The following is a 22,027-nucleotide window of genomic DNA, read 5'->3' as shown; positions in this document are numbered from 1 at the left end:
CATGTTCTAAGAGTGAACGTATCTAAACATGTCCTCTATGGTGTTAGTGATATTCATCCACTCTTTTTTTCTCATATCACTGAATATTCTAGATGTGAGTGTTTGAACTTTTTCTTTATACTGATGATCATTTCTGCAGTAGTGATGATGATGTCTCGAGACAATATACAGAATTCACTGCAACAGACATTAAAAGGAAAAGCATGAGAGAGCTATCACTGTGCTCCTCCTCCTATCACCTCTCGTCCTTCCCATCATCCCAGCACATCATTATCAGTCTTTGCATCTGCCTCGAAAGCCCCTGCAAACCCTGTGTAGACAATGGGCTCCTCTCTTCGCCGCCAAAGCCTTTCATGAGCCCACTATGTAAATCAGACTCAGCCTTTTTACCGGGCTGATTTCACAGGGATGCCGCAGAGCCGCTTGCTGGCTAGCTAGTCAGAGGGCATTTGTTCCAGTGAGGTTTCATGTAAAATGCAACAAGGCATGAGGTACAAAGACAGTGGAGTCAGATCTGTGGTGCGTGTCCGCCAGACAAGCCTGGCAACAAGAGAAGAGAGCGCTGTGAAAAATTTAACCACCTGCTGCTCCATAGTGTAGCAATGGTGGAGACAGAGCAAATTAGCCAACCACCTTCCCTGTGGGGGAGATGGGAGCGCGGCCTTGATTGAACTTGAATGGTCTTTGTGTTAGATGAATTATGGAGGCTGAGTAGTTTTTCCAAGACAGCTGAGCAGGAGATAAAGTGCAAGTATCATGCGGTGGGATTTTATCAAAGTTTTATTTGTGTATGCCGAAGCTTTCAAAATTCACTCTGAAGCTGCTCTGTTGTTGCAAGGCAAGCAGGGCCCTTTGGGGGGGGGACAAGACAGAACATTGCTTTAGGATGAATGTTTTGATCATGACAGGGGTGCACTTCAGGGCTGTGTGCAGGAGACAACTGTTTTTGACTAAGGGCATACAGTGGTAAGAAAAAAACGATGTAAAACCCTCTAATTTGTTATGAGAGGGGAAAAAAACATTGAATCATCCCAGAAGTCCTAATTTATTGTGCGAATATACTGAATGTGAGGCACTAAATGATGCAAAAGCAAAGGCTTTTTGATGAGGAGTACAATCAAAGCTATTGTACCCTGCAGTTAAAGTTTGATAAAATGATACATCAGATATTTATCCCACTAAGGTCTCACTTACACTTGAATTTTCTTTGCATCATTTCTCTGTGGTGTATAATATCAAATCCATATTATGGCTTCAATTAGTGACCTTAATTAAAATAACACATATGCATATGGTCTTTGACTGGTCCATCCTCTTTAACCCTGCCCATTTTTCACTTACAAACAGATCTAAAATCTGAAGCATTTCACAAATGCTCGTCCAACTACAAAAAGTCCAACAACACTCCAGCATTCTCATGTATGAGTCACAAGTATAGTTTTCAACCATACTTTTTTTTTTAATAACATTGTAGTCCTGCACAGTGATATTTATGCCAAAAATGACTGAATAGCAACATTTCAGTGCAGCGACCTTTGTCAGGCATTTTCCCACATCAAGTGACCAGTCCTATTTTTAATACTGTCTATGAGGACAAAAGGTCCTGACGAAGCCTGATGAAGGTTGCTGGACCCATATGTGTCTTCATATGAAATTCAGCATGGGTGCACAGTGTGCAGGAGCTGATTTTTGTCACGTTAACTCATCACTTATTCTCCTACACACCTGTTTGTATACAGGTGTGCAAAATTCATTTTCTTGTATAATTTTATACTCATATGAGTAATTCCTGAGCCCTGGGAACATGGCAACATCATTACACTGAAGTCAGATACTGCAGGGCAAACAAACTTTGTTCTACCACTTTATTCTGAGGTAAAACTCAAACTGAATACACCTTAAATTCAGTAATTCCTTATTGTACAGAAAAATTAATAATAGTAACTGTGGTAGGTCAAAGTCTGTAAGCTATGATGGATTGTTTACACTTTGTGTAAGTAAATAAGTTGCCCCATCTGACTTCTTTTTGTGAATTTCACACAAATGAGGGACAAAACTATGAAAATAAGCCACAACTTTTAATAAACAGGAACTGATCTTTAATTTGTGTGTTACATGAAAGTACTAACGCATAGGTACAGTATACTCTCTAGTTCCATGTACCTGCCGGCTTTAAGGTATTACAAATTGCATCTTTTCATGCCATTTCGAATGGTTACAGTGTATTGGATCAGTTTAAGTTCATGTTAATGATCAGTTCTTACCAGAAATTAATTTACTACCATTTCCCATTATCTTAATGTTGCCTCCATTTCTCTGGGTTGTAGCAGTCTATGAAAAAACATGATCGTTCTTTCTACAGTGCCACCATAGCTCAGAGTGATAAGGCTTTAGTTAGAGGTGTTAATTTACCAAGCTAATTCCACAACCCTCCTGAGTGCAGCAAGGAAATTAGCAAAGCAAATTTACAGTTCAAATATTATGCCCCATCAGTTTGTAAAGCTGATCTGGACTGAGGTCTGGACTTGTTCAGATTTCAAATATATCATGGCTCAGGACAGAAATACTGTTCTGCTGTAATAGTTTGCTGAACTTTAAACTGAATGAATCAGGAGTCCTCACAATACTGGACTCCGACAGGCCAACAGCAGCAGTTCCTCTGATATAAACTGGCTTGACTTGACGGAATGTGTCCCAGCGAATACACGGAATTGAATTTTGGCACTGATTAGATTCTTATCCTTTCAAGTGCAGATTTCAAGACAGAGTATATAACATCAGGTCGACCACACCGAAATGCACCCTTTTACCTGAATTTGGACACAAGTGGAGCATTCTCCCTCTGCTTTATGGTGTTGGGTTGGCAATGTATACTTGTCAACCTTGGGCTCATACAGGATAATCCTGGATTGCATTCTCCCTTAATTTGGACATTTCAGTCACTGAACGACTCATGAAATTTGTTACAAGAGGATCATTGATGCTGACCAAAGCTATAGTTCAGCAATATGATTGAATAAATTGTCTCTTTTATATCTTTTGGCTGAGCAGCACTCATTAAGCAAGAGAGACATCCTGAGTCATCTTTGATGGTACATAGATTGTAATGACTTTGATGGAAGAGACCTTTCTTGGTCTGGGTATATCATTTTGTCACTTTAAGCCCACCTGACCTCATGGTCAACCATACAGAAAATGTGTGTGCTGGAGGACCAAAACAACGAATGGCTTAAAAAGGCCAAAATCTTTAGCTGCAATGCATAATTTAATTTGGTCAAATTATAACTCAAATATATTGCATAATGAAGGTTCAAAAACCATTTATAATTTATATAAATACAGAATATCTGAACTCCTAAAATCTCGGCTCTCTAATGAATGAATAGTTAACATTCCCCTGTATGACTGGACACTGGTGCTGACACTCACCATGATGAACCACACCCTTCAGACCGTGGATTATGGGGTCGACGGCAGGGTTGTCCTTCCCTCCCACCTGAGGAACACAAAAAGATAGATCAGTGGTAAGATACAGTGATCATCATGCAGCATTATTATGCATAGAATACATTACTGCCTGCACCAAAGGGTAGGAAAATTGAATTTAAATTATTTGTTTTCATTTAATCTTACAGACTAATATAGAAAATATTAGTCATTCATTTAAAATGTTATGTATTTAGGCTAGAAAAACATGCAAATGTGCTTATATGATCTGTGATATGTAAATCAGGTAATATGAATTTTGCCCCAACCCCTTATAGACAGCGTATCTTTTTTCTTTGTTTGCTGTAAATACATAGAGCATTTCTCTACTAACTAAATTCTATGCAGTCATATAGTGTCCACTAATGTTATAATGCACACATCTATGTGCAAGTGTCTGCAAATGTCCCCATATGAGTCTATGCATGACAGACTTATCATGTGTGGTTAGAAAAGCTTGTGTGGATGACTAATGCTTAGATAAAACAACAGTACAGTACCCTACTGTATATGTTTTAATTTAAAGAAATAAAATGAAAGAAAAAAAAACAGATAGGTGAGAAATTGGGAGTAAAAAAGGTGATTGAGAGAGAGGGGGAAAAAGTCAAAAAGCACTGAGGAGATGCTGAGAAAACAAGTGCAGTGTAATTAGGAGGAACAAACAGCAGCAATCAACAAGCTCTCAGAGGCCCTCTCCTTTTGAACTCCAAGAGCGCGTGATGTCACAGTAACACATGCATTTTCATTGTCTTCAATTAGAGAATCTTTTTTGTTCTGGAGGCTGGAAATCAATAAAACCAAAGCATAAAATACAAGTCCTCATACCTAAATGGCAAAATACACGAGTGCCTTCCAAAATGACCCATACAGCTGCTCCAAAAATTAATCATATGAGTGTTTTCTGATCTGCCACCTCTATGCTAGGTAGTGTTTGTTAAAATGCACAAAAAAACGACCAGCAGACATGAGGAAATAGTACTGTGATTCAAGTCACATTGATGTATTCTATTGAAAGAAATCTTTGCAACTATAAAAGGTAAACTTGTTTCATGGACGCACACGCCTATTTTTACATGAGAATAGTTTGTATTCAAATGCATGCAAGAAGTGTCTCGTTGAAAGCGCCTTTCGAAAGGGAATTGGATAAGATATGTTTGAATGGCCTGCTATAAAAATAGGGAGAAAATCATTGCCATTAATCACACTGTAGAATGACAAGTAAGATGGACAGTTAGCAGAGACGCCAGGACAGTGTATTATAGTCTGCTTGCTTTTTACATGTTAAGCAGAAAAAAAGCAGAAAATGTCCATTCAGTCACTGTTTCCTGTATCTACAGGCACATCAGTTTTTCAGTTTGTAATTGGCTTTCACTGTCACTGTTACTGTTCTGTCTGGTTTCTTCAGAGTAAACAGGACATTGTTTCTAGAACATGTTGCATGTTAAAATGTAATTTTCCAATGCTTTGAGAAGTGAAACAAAGAAAATTCCATCCACCTACATTATATTGGCGTGGCAGTAGAACTCTAAGGATTGGATATCTTGAAAACCAGTCAAATCAAATCAAGACTGCCTGCATGGCTGAGTACCACTATGGCTACGTAGATACATTATAAATTTAGATACATTTTTGGGTGATTCTGTGTGAACTGACCTTTTTAAGTATTCTGTAGTTTAAAATTGGAACATTTAATGGATATGCTAAAACATTAACCTCTTGTTCAGACTTACAAAGAGACAAGAAGCAGCAGGTTAGAGATACTGTAGCCTCTATAGATAATCTCTTTGTATCTGTGGGACTGAACACGTGGTAAAAACATAGGTTCAATAAAAAATCACAGCAATACATCATCATGTGACATCCCTAGGAAAGATTGCATTGCATAAGAAGCATATAATAAAGCATATGAAGTGAATTTTTTGTGTATTATGTCACATGATTCCTCACCTGAGGAGCTAATCTCTACAGCTACTGCATGGCAACCCACAGAATGTGATTTGTAGTTATAATGCTGGAACTGTGAGCTATAGAGGTCAAAATATTTTTGAAGTTCATTCTGACCACAGAAGATGTGCTACAACTACTGTAACAATTTTTGCAAATACTACAAATACTACTAACTGCTGCTACTATTATATACTTTTTAAAATATAAATACTTGTACATATTGTATACTTTTACATACTGAAATTGCTACTATTGCTACTACTTTAACTCTGGGTACCACCACTACAATGACTACTACTACTATTACATACAGCTAGTCTTAAAACATCATTAAAACTGGATATAAAAAATATGCAATGATCAATCAGCAGCATATATAAAAAGGTAACAAAATAGCCTGAACACTCAGTTTTTTACTTGTAGTTGTCAGTGTAGCTGTGTTATGTTTTGGACAGTGAGAAACAGCTCGGTCGTATGTAATCCAAACTAACCCAAACTACCACAAAGCCACTGCCAGCTTCCAAATCCACCAGGCTGCATGAACAGTTTAGAGTTTGCCAAGACTGCTGTCATGCCTCCCCTCTCGCCCTAGACTCTCCACAACCTCTTCTCTCCTGGATTTGGAAACACACTCGTTGACCTACGGGTTTAATGAACACACACACACACAATGTCCAGTTGGATGTTGAAACACACACTTGATGGCTAGTTGGATTTTAATTGTCAAGTTTGGTATGAAGGATTACTGGGATTTGTGCTTACGCTGCCTGCTTGATTGGACCACACCAAAAGCACATAGAACAAAACATAAGCTGTTCAATTTCTGTGCATTTATCAAGCACATGAACAAACCCTTTTCAAAAGCAGCCCATTTTTGTGGATGACATGTTGAACAATTTGACATAATTCTCGCAATTGGGAGTAAAAAAAACAAAAACAAATCTATTTTTCATTTTATTCACTCATGTGACTGTGGTGAATGAGCATGTGACACATGATCCATGAAGAGATGAATATGGAGGTGGCTACATTTATCAGGGATTGGTTGCTAGATACAATAGATGCTCCTCTTCCAATGCTCACTACCAACCTCTGTTTGGCTGATGATCCAGGAGAACTGCACCTCCTCCTTCACTGAGCAATAGCTCATCTTGGACATTAGCAACAAATGTTAATGTAACCAAACATGTTATCTCCTTCAGAGCTACTTTCATACACTCTCCCCTTATAAATGTCATCAACTCAAGACAAGCGCATCATCACAAGACACACCTTCAAGTGGGTAGCTCTATTGTAATGGAGATGCAAATCCTTGCCACGCTGGGCTGACGTGCCAAGTCAAACTGAGTCAAGCCAAGCCAGCACATATGTATGGAAAAGTAAAGAAGTTAGAGGTACAGCATTTTATACCATAAACCATACATACTCAGCAGGTGAACTCTGGTCCAGATCAGACTGAATAACAATTTAATCCTGACTGGGGAACAAAACTGAACTGCAACCTGATCCAGACTGCTTTTGACTGACACATTGATACCATGTCACCTTAACTGTCATCATTCAGCCACCCGCCAGTTGCTGCAGTTAACAAGGCTGTTGTGGAATGTAGGAGCTCCAGTTGATAAAGGAAAAAGTGAGATTGAAAGTGAAAAACATGCATTTAAGGATGACTGGACAGAGAAATGAGAATTGATTTCCAATTAATATTCTCCATAATGAAGAGTGGGAATGCAGTGCCACTACAACACCAAACATGCCTGTTTTGAACAAAACTATCCCAAAAACACAGAAGTAAGATCCACAAAACTGAACCAACTGAAGTGATAATTGTGATAAAAACTGAAGCAGAATAATTGTAAAATCAAACATTTTCAACAATGAATACAGTCAAGAACTCACTAATGAACAAAGCAGTGTCTCCGCCTGGCAATCATACCTTTTTATGCTCAAGTTTAAAGACTACACAACAATAGCATCATGTCTCCCATTAATACGGAAATGCTGTTTATGTACAGAAATATGGAGTTCTTGTACTGAAATATCAACATATAATGCACCCTTACTGGACCTTTTATAAGGTGGAAATCTATTAAGTGGACCTCTAAGAGTGTATTTGAGTACTCCTGCCACAAATCATATCAAACAAAACTTAGAGTTAATCATCAACAAAACTAAGTTTGACACTTAAACAAGACCACGTTAATGTTGTAAAATAGTCACCAACATTTATATAAGAGGTTGTTGTCAGTGTTGACAGTAACTGTCTCAAGAGATCTCAGCAGAGGTAGAATTGGATCATTTATAGCAGATCGAGGGTCAGCTGCCTGTAACACATTATTCACATCGTTAACATACAGTACAATGAATAATCAGGCTGCTTCCATATCAGATCCATCCAGACACAACAGACACATCCCAAAATATGTAACTACATACTATCTATATAGACCACAAGGTGGCGGCATCTGTAAATGCAAAATGGAGTTTTAAGAGAAGTTGGCTGACTAGGTTAGTTGACTTTTTGAAATGCAATTGTATGAACTTGACCTATACTGTATACTATCGTTCAACTAAATGACATATGACTTGCTCCAGTCTGCATACTATTTCAAAAATATGGCTTACAGGGACAGTCATACCAGGATGCACCATTAGAGATATTCCATATTTTAAAAATACCTATGCAGACCATGTTGAGCAAAAACGTGACCCCATTTCCTCTATCAACATGTGATCTATATCTGGATACCTTATCTGAGTAACAACACCTGTTCCTGAAATCTTTGCATTTTCTTCTGCTTTATTCTGCTTGCATTGTGATTGGACTTCGATATGCAGATAGGCAAGATGGAGCTGGAAGATTTGTCAACAAACATGGGGCGTCCCAGGCAGACAGAGACAGCCAAAGGCATCAGTAAGCTACTTTTCACTATCCTTGCTAACTAGGCTAACATTACTGTAGAAACGTACCCCTCATATTACACTTCATAATGGTTCCAAGAGTCTCCTGAAGCAATGCTACTTCCATCTAACTAACAGATCGGTTTGGCCGATCTGTTAGCTTTCCATTTGCAGTGCATTTGGCATTTCCTCCTCCAGATAAAATATCAAGATACATATCACATGTTAATATGTAGTTGATATGACATCTTTGTCTGAGACTGTCTGCTCTGACTGTGATATTGAAGAGTGGTGCGTCACCTAAAAAAGCCAAAAAAGCTGAAAGTAATTGAAATTTCACTGCAAATGAGGAGCACATGTCCTGCATCATAGAATTATCTGTTATCTTTGTGTGATTGCCAACGTATGGACAACTTGAGATTGTACAGCTAATAAAGAAACAAATATACTGAAGGAGAAAGAAACTTAAGAGTAACTTAGTAACTTAGGAGTAAGGTTAATTGTGGCAATATTAGAAACAGTTTCTAACTAATCCCCACCCACCAATGCAAACACACACACACACACACACACACACACACACACACACACACACACAGCACAGACATCCATTGTGTAATCATTTCAAATAGCAGAAGAAGTTAAAAGGGACCTATTATGCTCATTTCAAGCTCTATATTTTTATTCTGGGAGTCCACTAGAGCAGCTTTGCATGATTCACTGTTCAAAAAACTCTATTCATCTTATACTGGCCCTTTATGCAGCCCTTCACTTCAGCCTCTGTCTCTGAACAGGCAGTCTTAGCTCCTGTCTCTTTAAAGCCCCCCTCCTGATGAGCCCACACCGTTCTGATTGGCCAGCTTTCCGGAAGCCTGCCAAGGGGCAGCACGTATCAGAATCGTTTTAAGTTGCCACCAATGCAAACCCAACATTTCCTTCCTTACTGATTCATATTAAAAGCTTTTAAATGACTGAATAACAGGATACCTTTATTGTGAAGAATTTACTGGAAGTGAAACATGTTCCTCACTGAATTAGCAGAGCTTCGTTAGCGGCGCTAAAAACTGGTTGAAATAACAAGATATGGAGATATTTGGAAACAGCCACAGCGAGATGTTTGATGAAGAGCTGCAGATGACCAGCACACCTCTAACAGATAAACTACTTTGCCTGCTGTGTAATGGAAAATAACTCCCAGTGTGTCAGCTCGACTCGAATCATGGCTCGGCATGACTACCCCTAAAACACTGGCAAAATGCTATGTTAGCAGAACGGAGCAGTGAACTTGCGCACTTTGCATGGAGCAGATGACCATATAAAGAAATCCGTCACAAGCCAACAGTAGCTCGGGCTGAAAGTAGAAAAAATCACTGGAAAGCAAGTGCTCAGAGCAGTCTGAAGCCAGATCTTTTTGCTCACAGGGATTACTTCTACATACCTTTAGCTCATTATTTGACATGTTGGCCACTTTTAACATGAACATTCGACATTGTTACATTATATATATGACTAAAAATAAGGAAAAGCATAATAAATCCCCTTTAATAACTGGAACTGCAATAAAGACCTTGTTTTATGTACAAGACAAGACAGACAGTGGGTGAGGAGAAAAAAAAGTGTGCGTGTAAAGGTAGGGAGATCAAGAGAAATAAAGGTGGCCATGGAGACATTTGGAGAAAATGACAGACAGAGAGACAGTGAAGAGGAGAGAAAGAAAGGAGGACAGAGGGAATTAGCGTTTCATTATTAATGTTTGTCTCTGAAAGCCCACAGGCTCGTCCCCCGAGATCCTCAGCCACCGGCCCTCACGTCACAATGTCCTACTCTCTCTCTCTATCTACCCCTTTCTCTCTCTTCAAATCCTGCATCTCTCTCTCCTTCTCTTCATTCCTCCTCACAGCTCCATCTCCCTCTTTCTCTCCAGGGACAGGACACTGCAGTGACAAATCAGGAAAAAAAAAGAAAGCATGGTACAATGTGACACGTCCTCATATTTCTCTCCTCCACCACTTTCTTCTCTCTCATCGCCCATCCTTTCCTCCTGCTGTCATCTATCTGAGATTGCTGACTATGTACAGTATCCTCTTTCTCTTGACTTCCTTCACCTCTTTCTGTGTCTTACAGTGACTTATCTCTTTCCCTTTCCTTTGAAAGCGCTAACTGCTGATGAATCAACAATGTAATGGAAGTAACGACCGGACTTCTCTCAAAGAAGACACATTGGAGTGCAGAGTTACTAATTACATCATCAGCAAGTGGTGGACGACGAGGAGAATGTCTGGCAAGAAACTCTGGCATTATTTTGCTGTTCTTGTTCGTTCTAGAACTGACAAAATGATACTGTGCCTTCTGGTCATTCCCAGAGCTGCCATCCATCAGTAGCAGATTATTATTGTATATCATTTATGACATGGACATTATTTATGTGGCAAATTAGCCAGAGCTTCTCTGACTGTTTGTGAAAGTCAGGCATCATTTTATTCTGAAAATCCTGTTGAGCAGCACAGAGACATACAGACGGGTGAGCTGCAGCCTCCCAGCTGCACTCTGATGTCAGAGTGAAATGTTGCCATAAGCTCAGGAGTTGAATAAAAAATAATACAAGAATAATTTTTAAAATTATTTAAAGATATTTTTGAGCATTTCTGCGACTCTCTCATGAAACTCTTGAGTCACGTCAAATCAACAAACTGAAAGAAGGGCAGAGCTACAGAATCTCAGGTGAGGTCTGACAGTGCTTTCCAGCAGATAGTTGGTTTAAACAAAGCAGCACATTACCCACAGGTTTTTATATAAATATACAGTTTTTGTGAAAATGTATCATATATGGACGTGGAGACTCTACACTGAAATGCTATTTATCCATTCACACTGAGCCATCACACATTACGTAGCTACAACGTCATGCCTCGTCCAGTCCTCTGTTGCATTTTTTAAATATGCTGGGAGGGAGCAAACTGAATTAGTGTGTAGTTACCCTTTACAGGGACCGGAATAATTCTTAGAATTAAATGCAACACACAACGGCTGTATCGCGGAGCATCACGTCATTTGATGTGTGTCAAGTGATGCCGCACACACGTAGTTGCATCACACAGACAGATGTAGTAGTCAGGGTATAGGGAGAAGTGTGCCAATCAAATGTGATAAAACTGCTGCTAATCTGGAGAGTTGAAGTGTTGAAGATGGGAATTAGTGGAGTGACATGTTATGCCGCCTGTGCGTGTTACCCTTTGGACTCCAGACTTACACCACAGTGAAACATCATGCATAACATCACTGTGTCTTACTCACATTTAACAGCATGTGTGTTCACATACTGTAAGCAACTTCGATGCTTTTCATTGATTTCTCTAATGCAGCCGCGGAGAATAATACATCTCTTGGCTAGTTTAGCTGGGTGTTAACACATTGTTTTAAAGAAGAATCCAGTGTGAACAGTATGAGCAGCTTGACCTTAAATGTGTTGCGATGTGTTAAATCCGAATAGGATGTTAAGCAGACAGGGCTGTGCTGTCACTGCATCCACTTTTAATTATTTCTTCCAAGAAGATATGGACATAATTCTGTTACTGTGCCCTTGTTTTCCTGAATAGAAAAATTATCAAATTTCAAAATCAGCATAAATGGATGTTCTTTTTTTGTGAGAGGGAGGAGACCGATGACACTGGCAGTCGATTCTTCAGTCTGAGTGATGGTGTGTAATAAGTAGGGCAGCGGTCATGCAGGGAAGGGACGGCCAAGATAAAGCACACAGGAACATTGCCTTTCATCACCCCATCACAGCAAAGAACAAAAACTTTGTCAATTTAAAGATCGTTAATGGGATGTCTTCTGAAATTTTGGGCAAATTACTAAAAAGTGACCGACAGCAAATTACATGTAATGAATTCTGTTTCACTGCATAACTGCTGAGGCTAATGTCTCCTCAAGTGGTGCGCACTGTGCTGAATTGGAAGCAGCTCAGTGCAGGTTTAGCACTGTCGGCATATACTGCCTAATTACCGTCACTGGGGGTATTGGATTTAGAGCAGATTGAAGTAGTATGAGGTCTCCTATGTCTTCAAACCATATCTTTCATCATGCTCTTCTTACTCCTGCTGAGCACCTCCGCTCTGCTACCTTTAATGTGAAGAATATCCCCGCCCCCCACCCAATTCAAATTAACCACAAGGTTTTCTAGGAATGAATACATCCAGGACTGAATCTGCTGAGAATGTCTTCATACTTTTCATCTTCTTTTTATAAAAGGTAAATGGATTGTTTTTGTACTTTATTTCAATACTAGAGTCAAGCAGTGACACTTGGTTTCCATGATAAAATAAGGTGCAAGTTGCCTTTGCAGACAGCTGTTTGAATTTATTATTTGGGTTTTTTTTGAGCTACTTGAATCCATGGCTCTTTTCCGTCAGGTCTGTTGGGGGTCATAAGTATTTACCTAAAAAAACCTTTCTAAAGTTCAGCTGACTTACAAAAAAGGATGAGTTAATTTGTGAATTTTTCTCAAGAGTTAGTTAGAGGTGCAACAAATACATGTAAATTCTAACTCTGAGTAGGCCTACTTTATTTCTTATCTTTGTATCCAAAAGAAAAATATAATATAACTATCATTATGATATTCAATAATATCCATTACCCACAGTGTGAAATGTATCATTCATTTATCATCATTTATCATCAATTCTCAGAGCAAGGACAGCAAACTTCAGTGGAAAAAAAAGGTGTGCTGCAGTCCTTTTTTCCTTTTTCTTCTGAATCTGTGATTAAGGTCTGGTGAAAGTTAGGCCACTAAAACACTTATAAAAAAATAAATCCAACCAAACCAAAAAAACATTGTAACGTCAGGTCTGTAATGGTCGGTTGGTCTGCTGCATGAAAGTCTGACATGCTATACACTCATCCACCACTCCGACCTCCACACCATTGCTGTCTTCCTTGCTACATAAAGTGCACACCACTCTCTGCTTTGGCACTGCATGTTGGCAGTGAATGTCCGTTGTGCACTGTACAACGTTCAAATATTGGCTAACGCTGCCTGAAGCCTGCCTACCTACTGAATCCGACAATCACGCCGACTTACCATAGCAATCGACCAGGTGTGGAAAGGTGTAAAAGTCGGTAGGGTTTGAGCTTTTGTCACAAGCTTTCTTGTTTCATTCTCCACACAACTATCACTTTTCGTGCACCATGAACGCGAACAACTGTACAACAGTGTGCACCTTGATTCATTATGTCATGCCTGATGATAGAAGGTTTATCACCGCATCTTCAAGTATTCCAGTCATTTGGAACAGGTGTAAACTCTTTTGCCTCTAGACATGGTTGAATGACATGTCATACAACCTTCAGGTCATCTTAAGCCCAAACACACACAATGCCCCACACAGTGACTCAGCACCTCTTTGCTGGTATCTCACCTGATGCATTTTTGCATACATTTCGCTCCAAAAAGCAAAGTGCTTACATACAGTATTGATGGATGAAATAACTTTACCAATCACTGCAGGAAGTCACCCTTCATGAATTCAAGTAATGTCATCAGGATGAGCTGTTGTGAAATATGTGTCTGGATTTATCTTCTTCCTTCCTCCTACTGTTCTTGTCTTAATAGGCCCTTTTGTCGGTGAGCAGAGTCCAAGATAGCTTTTCCCTCTTTCTCTTTGTTTTGTCTCTCTCTTCCTTGTCTCTCACTCTATAATTTTAAATCGAAATCATGTGAAATGAGACTCAGTGGGATTTTCATGTTAACTTAAGGAATAAATAGTAAAAAGTAGAATGGATGTTCCATGTGATTATATCCCAGCTGGGCCTCTGTTTTGCATGTTGCTGCTGCTAGCTGAATGTGTGGCTTATAGTGGAGGCATGCAGGGCTGTAAATAAGCAAATAAAAGGGCAATGATAGCTGTTTACCACTGTCATCTGTTTCAATCAGAGCCAGCAGTGCAATGTAATGCTGGGTCATAAAACCATGATTCACGTGCTCAGCTGAGCTGATGGGGCCAATTTGTCCTGTAACATGAGTGTGATGATTTAATTAATACATGACACAGAAGCAAATGCAATGTACTCACTGCAAAAAAACATCAATAGAAAGGGGAGGGAACAGCTCACAAATGAACAGAGAAACCCGTACAAAGGAAAGAAAACAAAACAGGGAAGATGCTGACTGTGTTTACACAGAAAGAGATGAAATGATCATGAGATTAAAAGCATGATATGAATAAGGCAGGGACCAAGTGAACAGCATATGTTTTATGGTACCATGGTAAAGTATGGAAGTCCATGTCATTACATTAAAGGAACACTTTAGTTTGTAATACCACAAAAATGGGAACCCATGTAAAATGTTGAATTTTGCAGAACGGTTCATTTCAGGTTTTAATGACACTAGTGAGGAGCTGATTATTTTCTTTTGTTGTATTGGGAGACTGTCCTCCCTAGAAACACAGCAGGATGAGCCGTTAATGCAAGTGACAGAAGCCCTCTAGTGGCCATAGTTATTATGACAGGCGCAAAGGAGGAAATCAGGTGACATTATGGAACTGTGTAGGGTGGAGGTCGGGGTGGATGGATGGGTCAACAAAACATCAGACTTTAACACAGGAGATCTTGGTTTGTTTCAGCGTTACTTTTTAAAAACCATGACCATGATCAGCCCCTGACCTTAACCACAGCGTTTTCACATCATAAAACATTATTTTTCAGCAGTAATTTGTATCAGTTTTAGAAGGCACAGACAAATGATGTCGTCGTTGTTTAATGTGGAGGACTTGTGTATTGGAGTGCATCAAATTGTACAAGGGTTTCTATTTTCATTGTCACTGGTGGTATTTCCATAGGTGTGAAAACAGACCAGTCACGACATGTAAAGAGCTGCATCAAATTTCTTATTGTGATCAGGTTTCACATGTGAAGACAATGAATTATGTGATCTGCTTTGTCGCTTGTTCCTCTTCTGTTTAATACACATACATATTGAATTCTCTGCATGTCGTAAAATCACTATTGTCTTTTTTTCATCATTTTTTTACTACATAAATGTAAAATATATTCACATACAATAGAAAAGTTTGACTCAAAATACGGATTTGTGTTTCTAAACTACTCATATTTGAAGTTCTACTATTGTGCTTACGATACTGACTGATATAATATGGATCAGAAAATATAAATGGCTCAGACTAGTTTGTTGTCAAGTGTTATTGAGTGTATAAAGCAACCTGTCAATCAATGTGATAGTAGCAGCAGGCCCTAGGGGTGGGTGATATGGATAAAACAAACCTGACAATTCAAAGTACTTCATCACATTGGTGTAAATCCAAGTGATTTGCAATATTATGCATAACGACCTGAAATAACCAATGATATTACAGTGAATGGCTTTAAATAGCTTCATCACTTCTGATGGTGGGCAGTATCTCCTCAGCATTTAGCCTTAGCAATTATTAATTAAGCACAAATTAAGGGCCCTAACTGTATTTCATTTCACTAGAAATGGTGTTTCATAAGCAGTGTGCTATCAACCCAAATCTACAAAACTATACATTTATAAACTGGTAACTAAATGTACTGACTAACCCAACTTAGAAATGTAATTCTTAATATCAGCATTGCATTTATTGACAATTGACAATTTATTGACAAGAAATACAGTTTGACTTTTTGATATTTTGGAAAAAAGAAGTTAAATTTATTTTTTCAATCCAGCCTGGCAGAGGACACATGTAAGCTCATCATTCAAGAAGGAGAGCTTCTTTCTCAACATGACTCATCACCAATGACTCAACACAAGCAGGCTCAGGAGACCACACTCCACACACACACACACGCACTCACACACGCAAACATACTGGTTCACAAAGCTCAAATGTACAGATACAATTACTCACAAAGAAAAACTATTCAAGTGATGAAACTACAACATACAAACACAGACTCACGATCTACATTTCACTTCACAAAGCAAAAACCATCAACACAAACACTTGATTTACCTACTTGATTTAGAGAGATCTGTGTATGTGTGTGAGCTGTACTTATGCTTTAATTAAGCACACATGCAGTGCATCATACAAGCTGTATTCTCCATTTCACAGTAAAACACAGTATAGATTATTGGATATGCTCATTTATATTCACACACCCACACACACAGTTTGAGCCCGTCTTTTCAGGTTACCAAAGACAAACTGAAGCATGTGATTGAGGCAGGGGATAGAGTGGCATCTGGATAAATAAAGAAGAGGCCTTCACCCACACACACACTCCTCTTTGCATAGGAGCAAACAAACAAGCCCAACCTGCCGAGCGAGCAAGTTATTGAGGGCACAGGTTCAAATCAATCTTTGAAGTTGCGGGTTGCGACAGCACAATATCTTCAGGTTCAGAGGAAATGTGAGAATACCGCCATATCATAAATCAGAGGAGGGGAGAGAACTACAAGAACAGATGAGTCCTGTACTGGAGGTAATAGTGTGTGTGCAGGACAACTGTAGGTAAAGGTAACGGCTCTGGCTGCTTTTCAAAATAAAACTAGCTTATTCTGCCATTTCAGAGTGCTTCTAGGTAAGCAATTTCTCCATCTGCTTACTCATCTCTTTTGTCATAACTGCATATTTATTTATTCCTGCCAAATGCTCACTCACTTTCTGGTGACACATGGTCCCCCAGATAAAGATTCCTAATGATTATGGTGACCTCACTGACCTTTCCTTTAATGCCAACCTCAGGTGAACTGTGATCTCGTATACACTCACACAGATACAAACCATTACAGGACAAAAAAACAACAGACTTAATATAAAAATGACAGATTCAGTTTCAATTCAGTACAATGAAGTCATATACCTTAGACATCAAGCAAAGAAACACATATTTTCAGCAAGAGGTCAGAAATGAAAGATTTCCATTTCAGTTAATCATGTCTTCATGATCTTTGACCACCTCAACTTCAATATCTTTGACCACCTGGCAATCACTATGGCCATTGACATCCCTATCCCCATCCCAAAAGAAAAACGCAAAATATCCTTGAGAAATCTCAAGTCTATCTCTACCCTTAGCTCTTTCAGCCTCTCTTGCTGGTAAAATGTCTGCTTCCCCTCCCCTGCTGTCTGATAATCCCTCTTTTCAACTGACACAATGACACACTCTCCTACTGTCTTGATCAACTGGCTTCCATTAAAACCAAAACAGTCTCATTCACACACTCAGCTCCCTGGTATACTCCTGAACTCCACCAAATGAAATCTTGTAAATGCCAGCTTTAAAGACTCTACAAGAAAACCGCTTTAACATTGCATCTCCAAACCTACACAGACTACCTTCAACAATACAAAGACACTCTCAAAATAGCTTGATCCACCTTATACTAACACTTTATACACTCTGGCTCCACTGACTCCAAGTCTCTCTTTTCCACAATATACAAACTTCTCAAACCCAGTGACAACACCTCCAAATCCTTCACAGTTAAAAACTGCAACTCTTTCCTTTCATATTTCCAAACAAAAATTGACAGCAACCTGACCCCCGCCCTTTCCACTTGCCCATCTGTCTCTCCCCCCTCAACCACTCAGCCACTGTCACCCCAGTGGAGCTTTCCAATCTCATGGTAGGAATGAGAAGCTCCACTTGTGTTCTGGATCCCATCCCATCCACTCTTGTCAAGGTAGCTATCTCCATATCTCCCCTTTCTGTCAAAAACACTAGAACGTGTTGTCGCCTCCCAACTAAAAGCCTACCTTCTCTCCAACAACCTGTTTGGACCGTTTCTCAGACTCTGGTCGTCTCATTCTCATCCACCTTGACCTCACTGCACCTTTAGACACCATCAAACACACCATTCTTCTCTCCTGCCTTGAATCTGATGCCAAACTTCTGTCTCTACCATTCAAGACCAAGCACTGGACCTGAGGCAACAGAGCTTTCTCCATAGCTGCCCAATCTGGAACTCTCTTTCCAAACATATCCAAGACTGCACCGTTCTGCCTATGTTCAAATCACTAATCAAAACTCACCTTTTCAGAACTGCTTTTAATTTGTGATTAAAATCCTGTGTTACCTTGAGCTTTTAGTGTGTTGTTTTTGATCCTTTTAACTTATGTAAAGCATCTCTGAGTAGCCTGAAAAGTGCTTTACAGGTAAAATTATTAGTATTATTATTAGCAATAATTAGTCAATTATTATTAAGTGTTTATTACATTAACCATGACAACAAAGGTCATGGTATAGGTTTCCTATATTAAACCAATATATACAAACCAACAATGAACTGACTTTCTTACAAGTATAGTGTGTGTCTCCAGAGCCTGATATATCTTATTCCTCAGTGTTGTAGACCTCCTGTTGTTGTCCAAAAACATGTCAGTGTTCAAGGCACCATTGTTGCACATGTCCCCTCATCACGAAGAGTCTGGTCATGGTAGTTTGTTCAGAAATAGCTCCAAAAATGAATCACATCAATCACATGTAAGACAGATGCCACTGAGCATGCATAGGATACAGCTTCACAAGCTTGTTGTGCTACATATCACAACCTCTTGACTTTGTACTACATTGTAAATTTCTCATAGAACTTGACAGTACAGAGTCAAGAGGATGTGATATGTAGCACAACAACAACAATGGAACCACATTCCCACACATCCTAAGTGGCCTTGCAAGAACTACTCTCCTGAGACTTGATATGTGATTGCTGTTATTAGTCTTTGAAGCTGTTTCTAAACAAACTAATGTGATCATAATCTTTGTGGCGAAGGGACATGTCACCCAGTGCACAGTAAGTAGATCAATTCATTGTTGGTTTGGTTCTGCACATGAGATTTGTTGACAATGAGAAAAATATAGAAAATCACCAGCCACATCCTTTAACAACGTACTTTAATCCAAACCATGGTATTTCCCTAAACCTAACTGAGTAAATTTTGTGTGTAAACCTAATCAAACCTTAATAACATTGTGACATCATAAAACATATTTTTTTCAACAGTGATTTGTAGCAGTCTTGAAAGGCACAGACAAACTGTGATGTCCTGCTGATGGGGGTGTCAGATTAGAAAATGCTTCTATGAGTTGTTTTAGAAGGTATGGACAAACATCATATTTTGGGGTTGCTAATAAGGATTATTCATTTATACTCTTGTTCCTTACACAGTATTTGATTGCCATTTTGGTACAATTTTAAGATAAATTAGAAATAATATCACTTGATATTGCATCAGCAAGTCAAAATTGATTTTTGATTATGATACAAACAGAGACGAAGCAAATTATAGTTACATAGACAGTGATGACTATTGTAGTACACACTGAAGTTATAAAATTAATCTAACATCAAATCTGCTACAAAGGTCTCATCTTATGCAATATGTAACGATGAGGGGAACATGACAAACAGCGTTTTCTTTTGGAGTACATGTTGTGTAATTTGGGTTTTATCTGACAATATGGCAATGTAAATGTTTGCCAGTGTGCATATGTTTGTCTATACAAGACACGTAAAGAGCCTGAGCTAGCAAGAGAGTGAGAGAGAGAGACTTAAGACAAAGACAAAGCAAGAGAAAGAGACTGAAGTGAGAGGACGAAATATTAACTGGGGATTAATGGTCCAAGTAAAAGCCCACTTAGGTAATCGATGGCCTCAAATGAACTTTTTATTCCTGCCAATTGAGAGTGATAGAGCCGACAATGATCCCAGTCCACCCGCCACTCCACTCAAGACAGGAAGAGGACTTTACTGATGTCTGTACTTTGATTTTCTATCTACAGGTTTTCAAGCTTGTACCCACACACCACAACAACGCTCTAACACAGGAAATCAGGGTTTTAGCTCAGCCAAAAGCTGAGGAGGGGTATGAGATATACAATGTAAGTTGTGTAAGTGTTTTGTTTGCATGACTTTGCATACAATACATACTCTGACCTCAAATCTTACTCCAACCTAAACTAAGCTTAATCATCTGATTTTACCATCTTTTTAAAACTGTACCTAACTTAGTATCACAAGGTCAAGATGTTCTAGAATCTGTAGTTCAAATGAAATTGATAAGCCTATATTATAAGGATCATATTTGCATGTATAATATCTGAACTCCTGATGAAGGAAGTAATGGAGAGTTATTCCATTGGTTTTAATTCATTTCAGGGAAATAAAATTAATCAGAGGATCTCATACAATTCATTTCTTGTGTAGACACTGTGTAAGAGGCCAGTGTCCAAACTATAATAACTAACCTCTGCCAAATATGATAAGAATGGCTTCATTTTGGTGATAATTTTCAATTAAAAAAAAAAAAAAGAAAAGTTGTTTTGTCCGACCAAAGAACAAATTTAGTTTGATAAGGAAACCACATCCATTCACTAATACATTTTTGTTCTCAATTCAAAAACTTTAGGGACAAGTTTCTGACCTCTAGTAGCACTATGGAACAGTTCAATGTAAACATAACTTTTGTATTTTATTTACAAGAAAACTCCACAGGGCCCCTTTAAGTGGAGCATATGTCATTATGTCTTCACTCATGGCCAGTGGAGCCTCTACAGACTTTACACAGCAAGTTTCTGTAGCTACACTCACTAACAGCTAACAGACTTCAGCTGAATGAGGTCTGATTGGTTGGCTTCTAAAAGAGCATCAAAACACTAAGCCCTAAAGCTGCACTATGAGTCCACGAGGCCCAGATTTACCCTGTAATGTAGTGTTAGATAATGAGACACAACTGTAGTAGCTTACTATCTGTGTTTTTGTTGTCTGAACAGACTCTGACTCAAGGATAAGCAGATAATGACAAAAGTTTCATTCTGGGGTGAACTGTTTTGTAAACCATGAACCATGAAGTCCAAATCCTACAAGGAAAGAGCAGACAAAACTTTCTCTCCCTCATCTCTTTATAAAAGTAGACACACACAAACACAGTCAGGCTTGGGGGGAAAAAAAAGGTTCCCACCTGGAAAAAAACAGCCATGGCTGCGATGATCCTCTTCTCCCTGAGTGCAGCACTGAGGCTGTCAAAGTCATCTGAGTTGTACATGTAGATCTGCATCTGTGAGAGAAAGAAACACTAAATCAGGTTGGAGAACACATAGAAGATTAAATCTTCACATCAAATTTAATAAACAATACAACAGACCATGCTGGTTATCAGTATCTCCCACTAATTAATGTGCTCCACTTTTGTTTGTTCCATGTTTGGTTTTGATTCTTAACTTGCAGCTGCTATTGGCTACAGTAAATAGATGTACAAGTCAAAAGTACTGATCCTGATTGGCTCACACACCTTGCTTTACATTTTTTCAAAGTTGGTAACACACATCCACATTTTTCATGGGATATATATAGGTAATAGGACCTCACACCACCACATTTAGCACATTCTGTATATCAGATTAAAAAGAGCACCTTTGTCTATGGGGCAAACTTTGATAATGACTACCAAATATTAAGTCTCACCACCTCATTTTAAGAGGGGATTTTAAACACTGTCTAGATCCCCTCTATTTAAATCTGCCACAGTCATTCCTTGATCAGTATGGCCTATTGTGAGTGGCGTTTCTCAGAACCAGATGACAGGCAGAACCCCTTCTTTCTGGTTCACCATAGCTTTTGTCAGATTGATTTCTTTCTGTTAGACAATAAACTTCCTCCTTCATTACTGTTCTACTCTTCTGGACCTATTGTAATCTTGGACCATGC

At 38.9% G+C, this 22,027-nt stretch overlaps 1 protein-coding gene across 1 annotated transcript in view; it reads right to left on the bottom strand.

Moving 5' to 3' along the window:
- Positions 1-22,027, bottom strand: part of LOC121894315 (receptor-type tyrosine-protein phosphatase gamma-like) — a 486,290-nt gene that overhangs the window by 107,589 nt on the left and 356,674 nt on the right. Inside the window, exons 5-6 of the mRNA XM_042406838.1 lie at positions 21,282-21,377; positions 3,430-3,496 (exon numbers count right to left, since the gene is read on the bottom strand). Of these exons, the coding sequence (XP_042262772.1) occupies positions 3,430-3,496; positions 21,282-21,377 (163 nt within the window). The remainder of the gene's footprint in view (positions 1-3,429; positions 3,497-21,281; positions 21,378-22,027) is intronic.

The sequence above is a fragment of the Thunnus maccoyii genome, chromosome 3, assembly GCF_910596095.1.
Source record: "Thunnus maccoyii chromosome 3, fThuMac1.1, whole genome shotgun sequence".
NCBI classification, from domain to species: domain Eukaryota; kingdom Metazoa; phylum Chordata; class Actinopteri; order Scombriformes; family Scombridae; genus Thunnus; species Thunnus maccoyii.
Note: the sequence above shows the minus strand (reverse complement) of the source record. Positions and strands in the feature narration are given on the sequence as shown.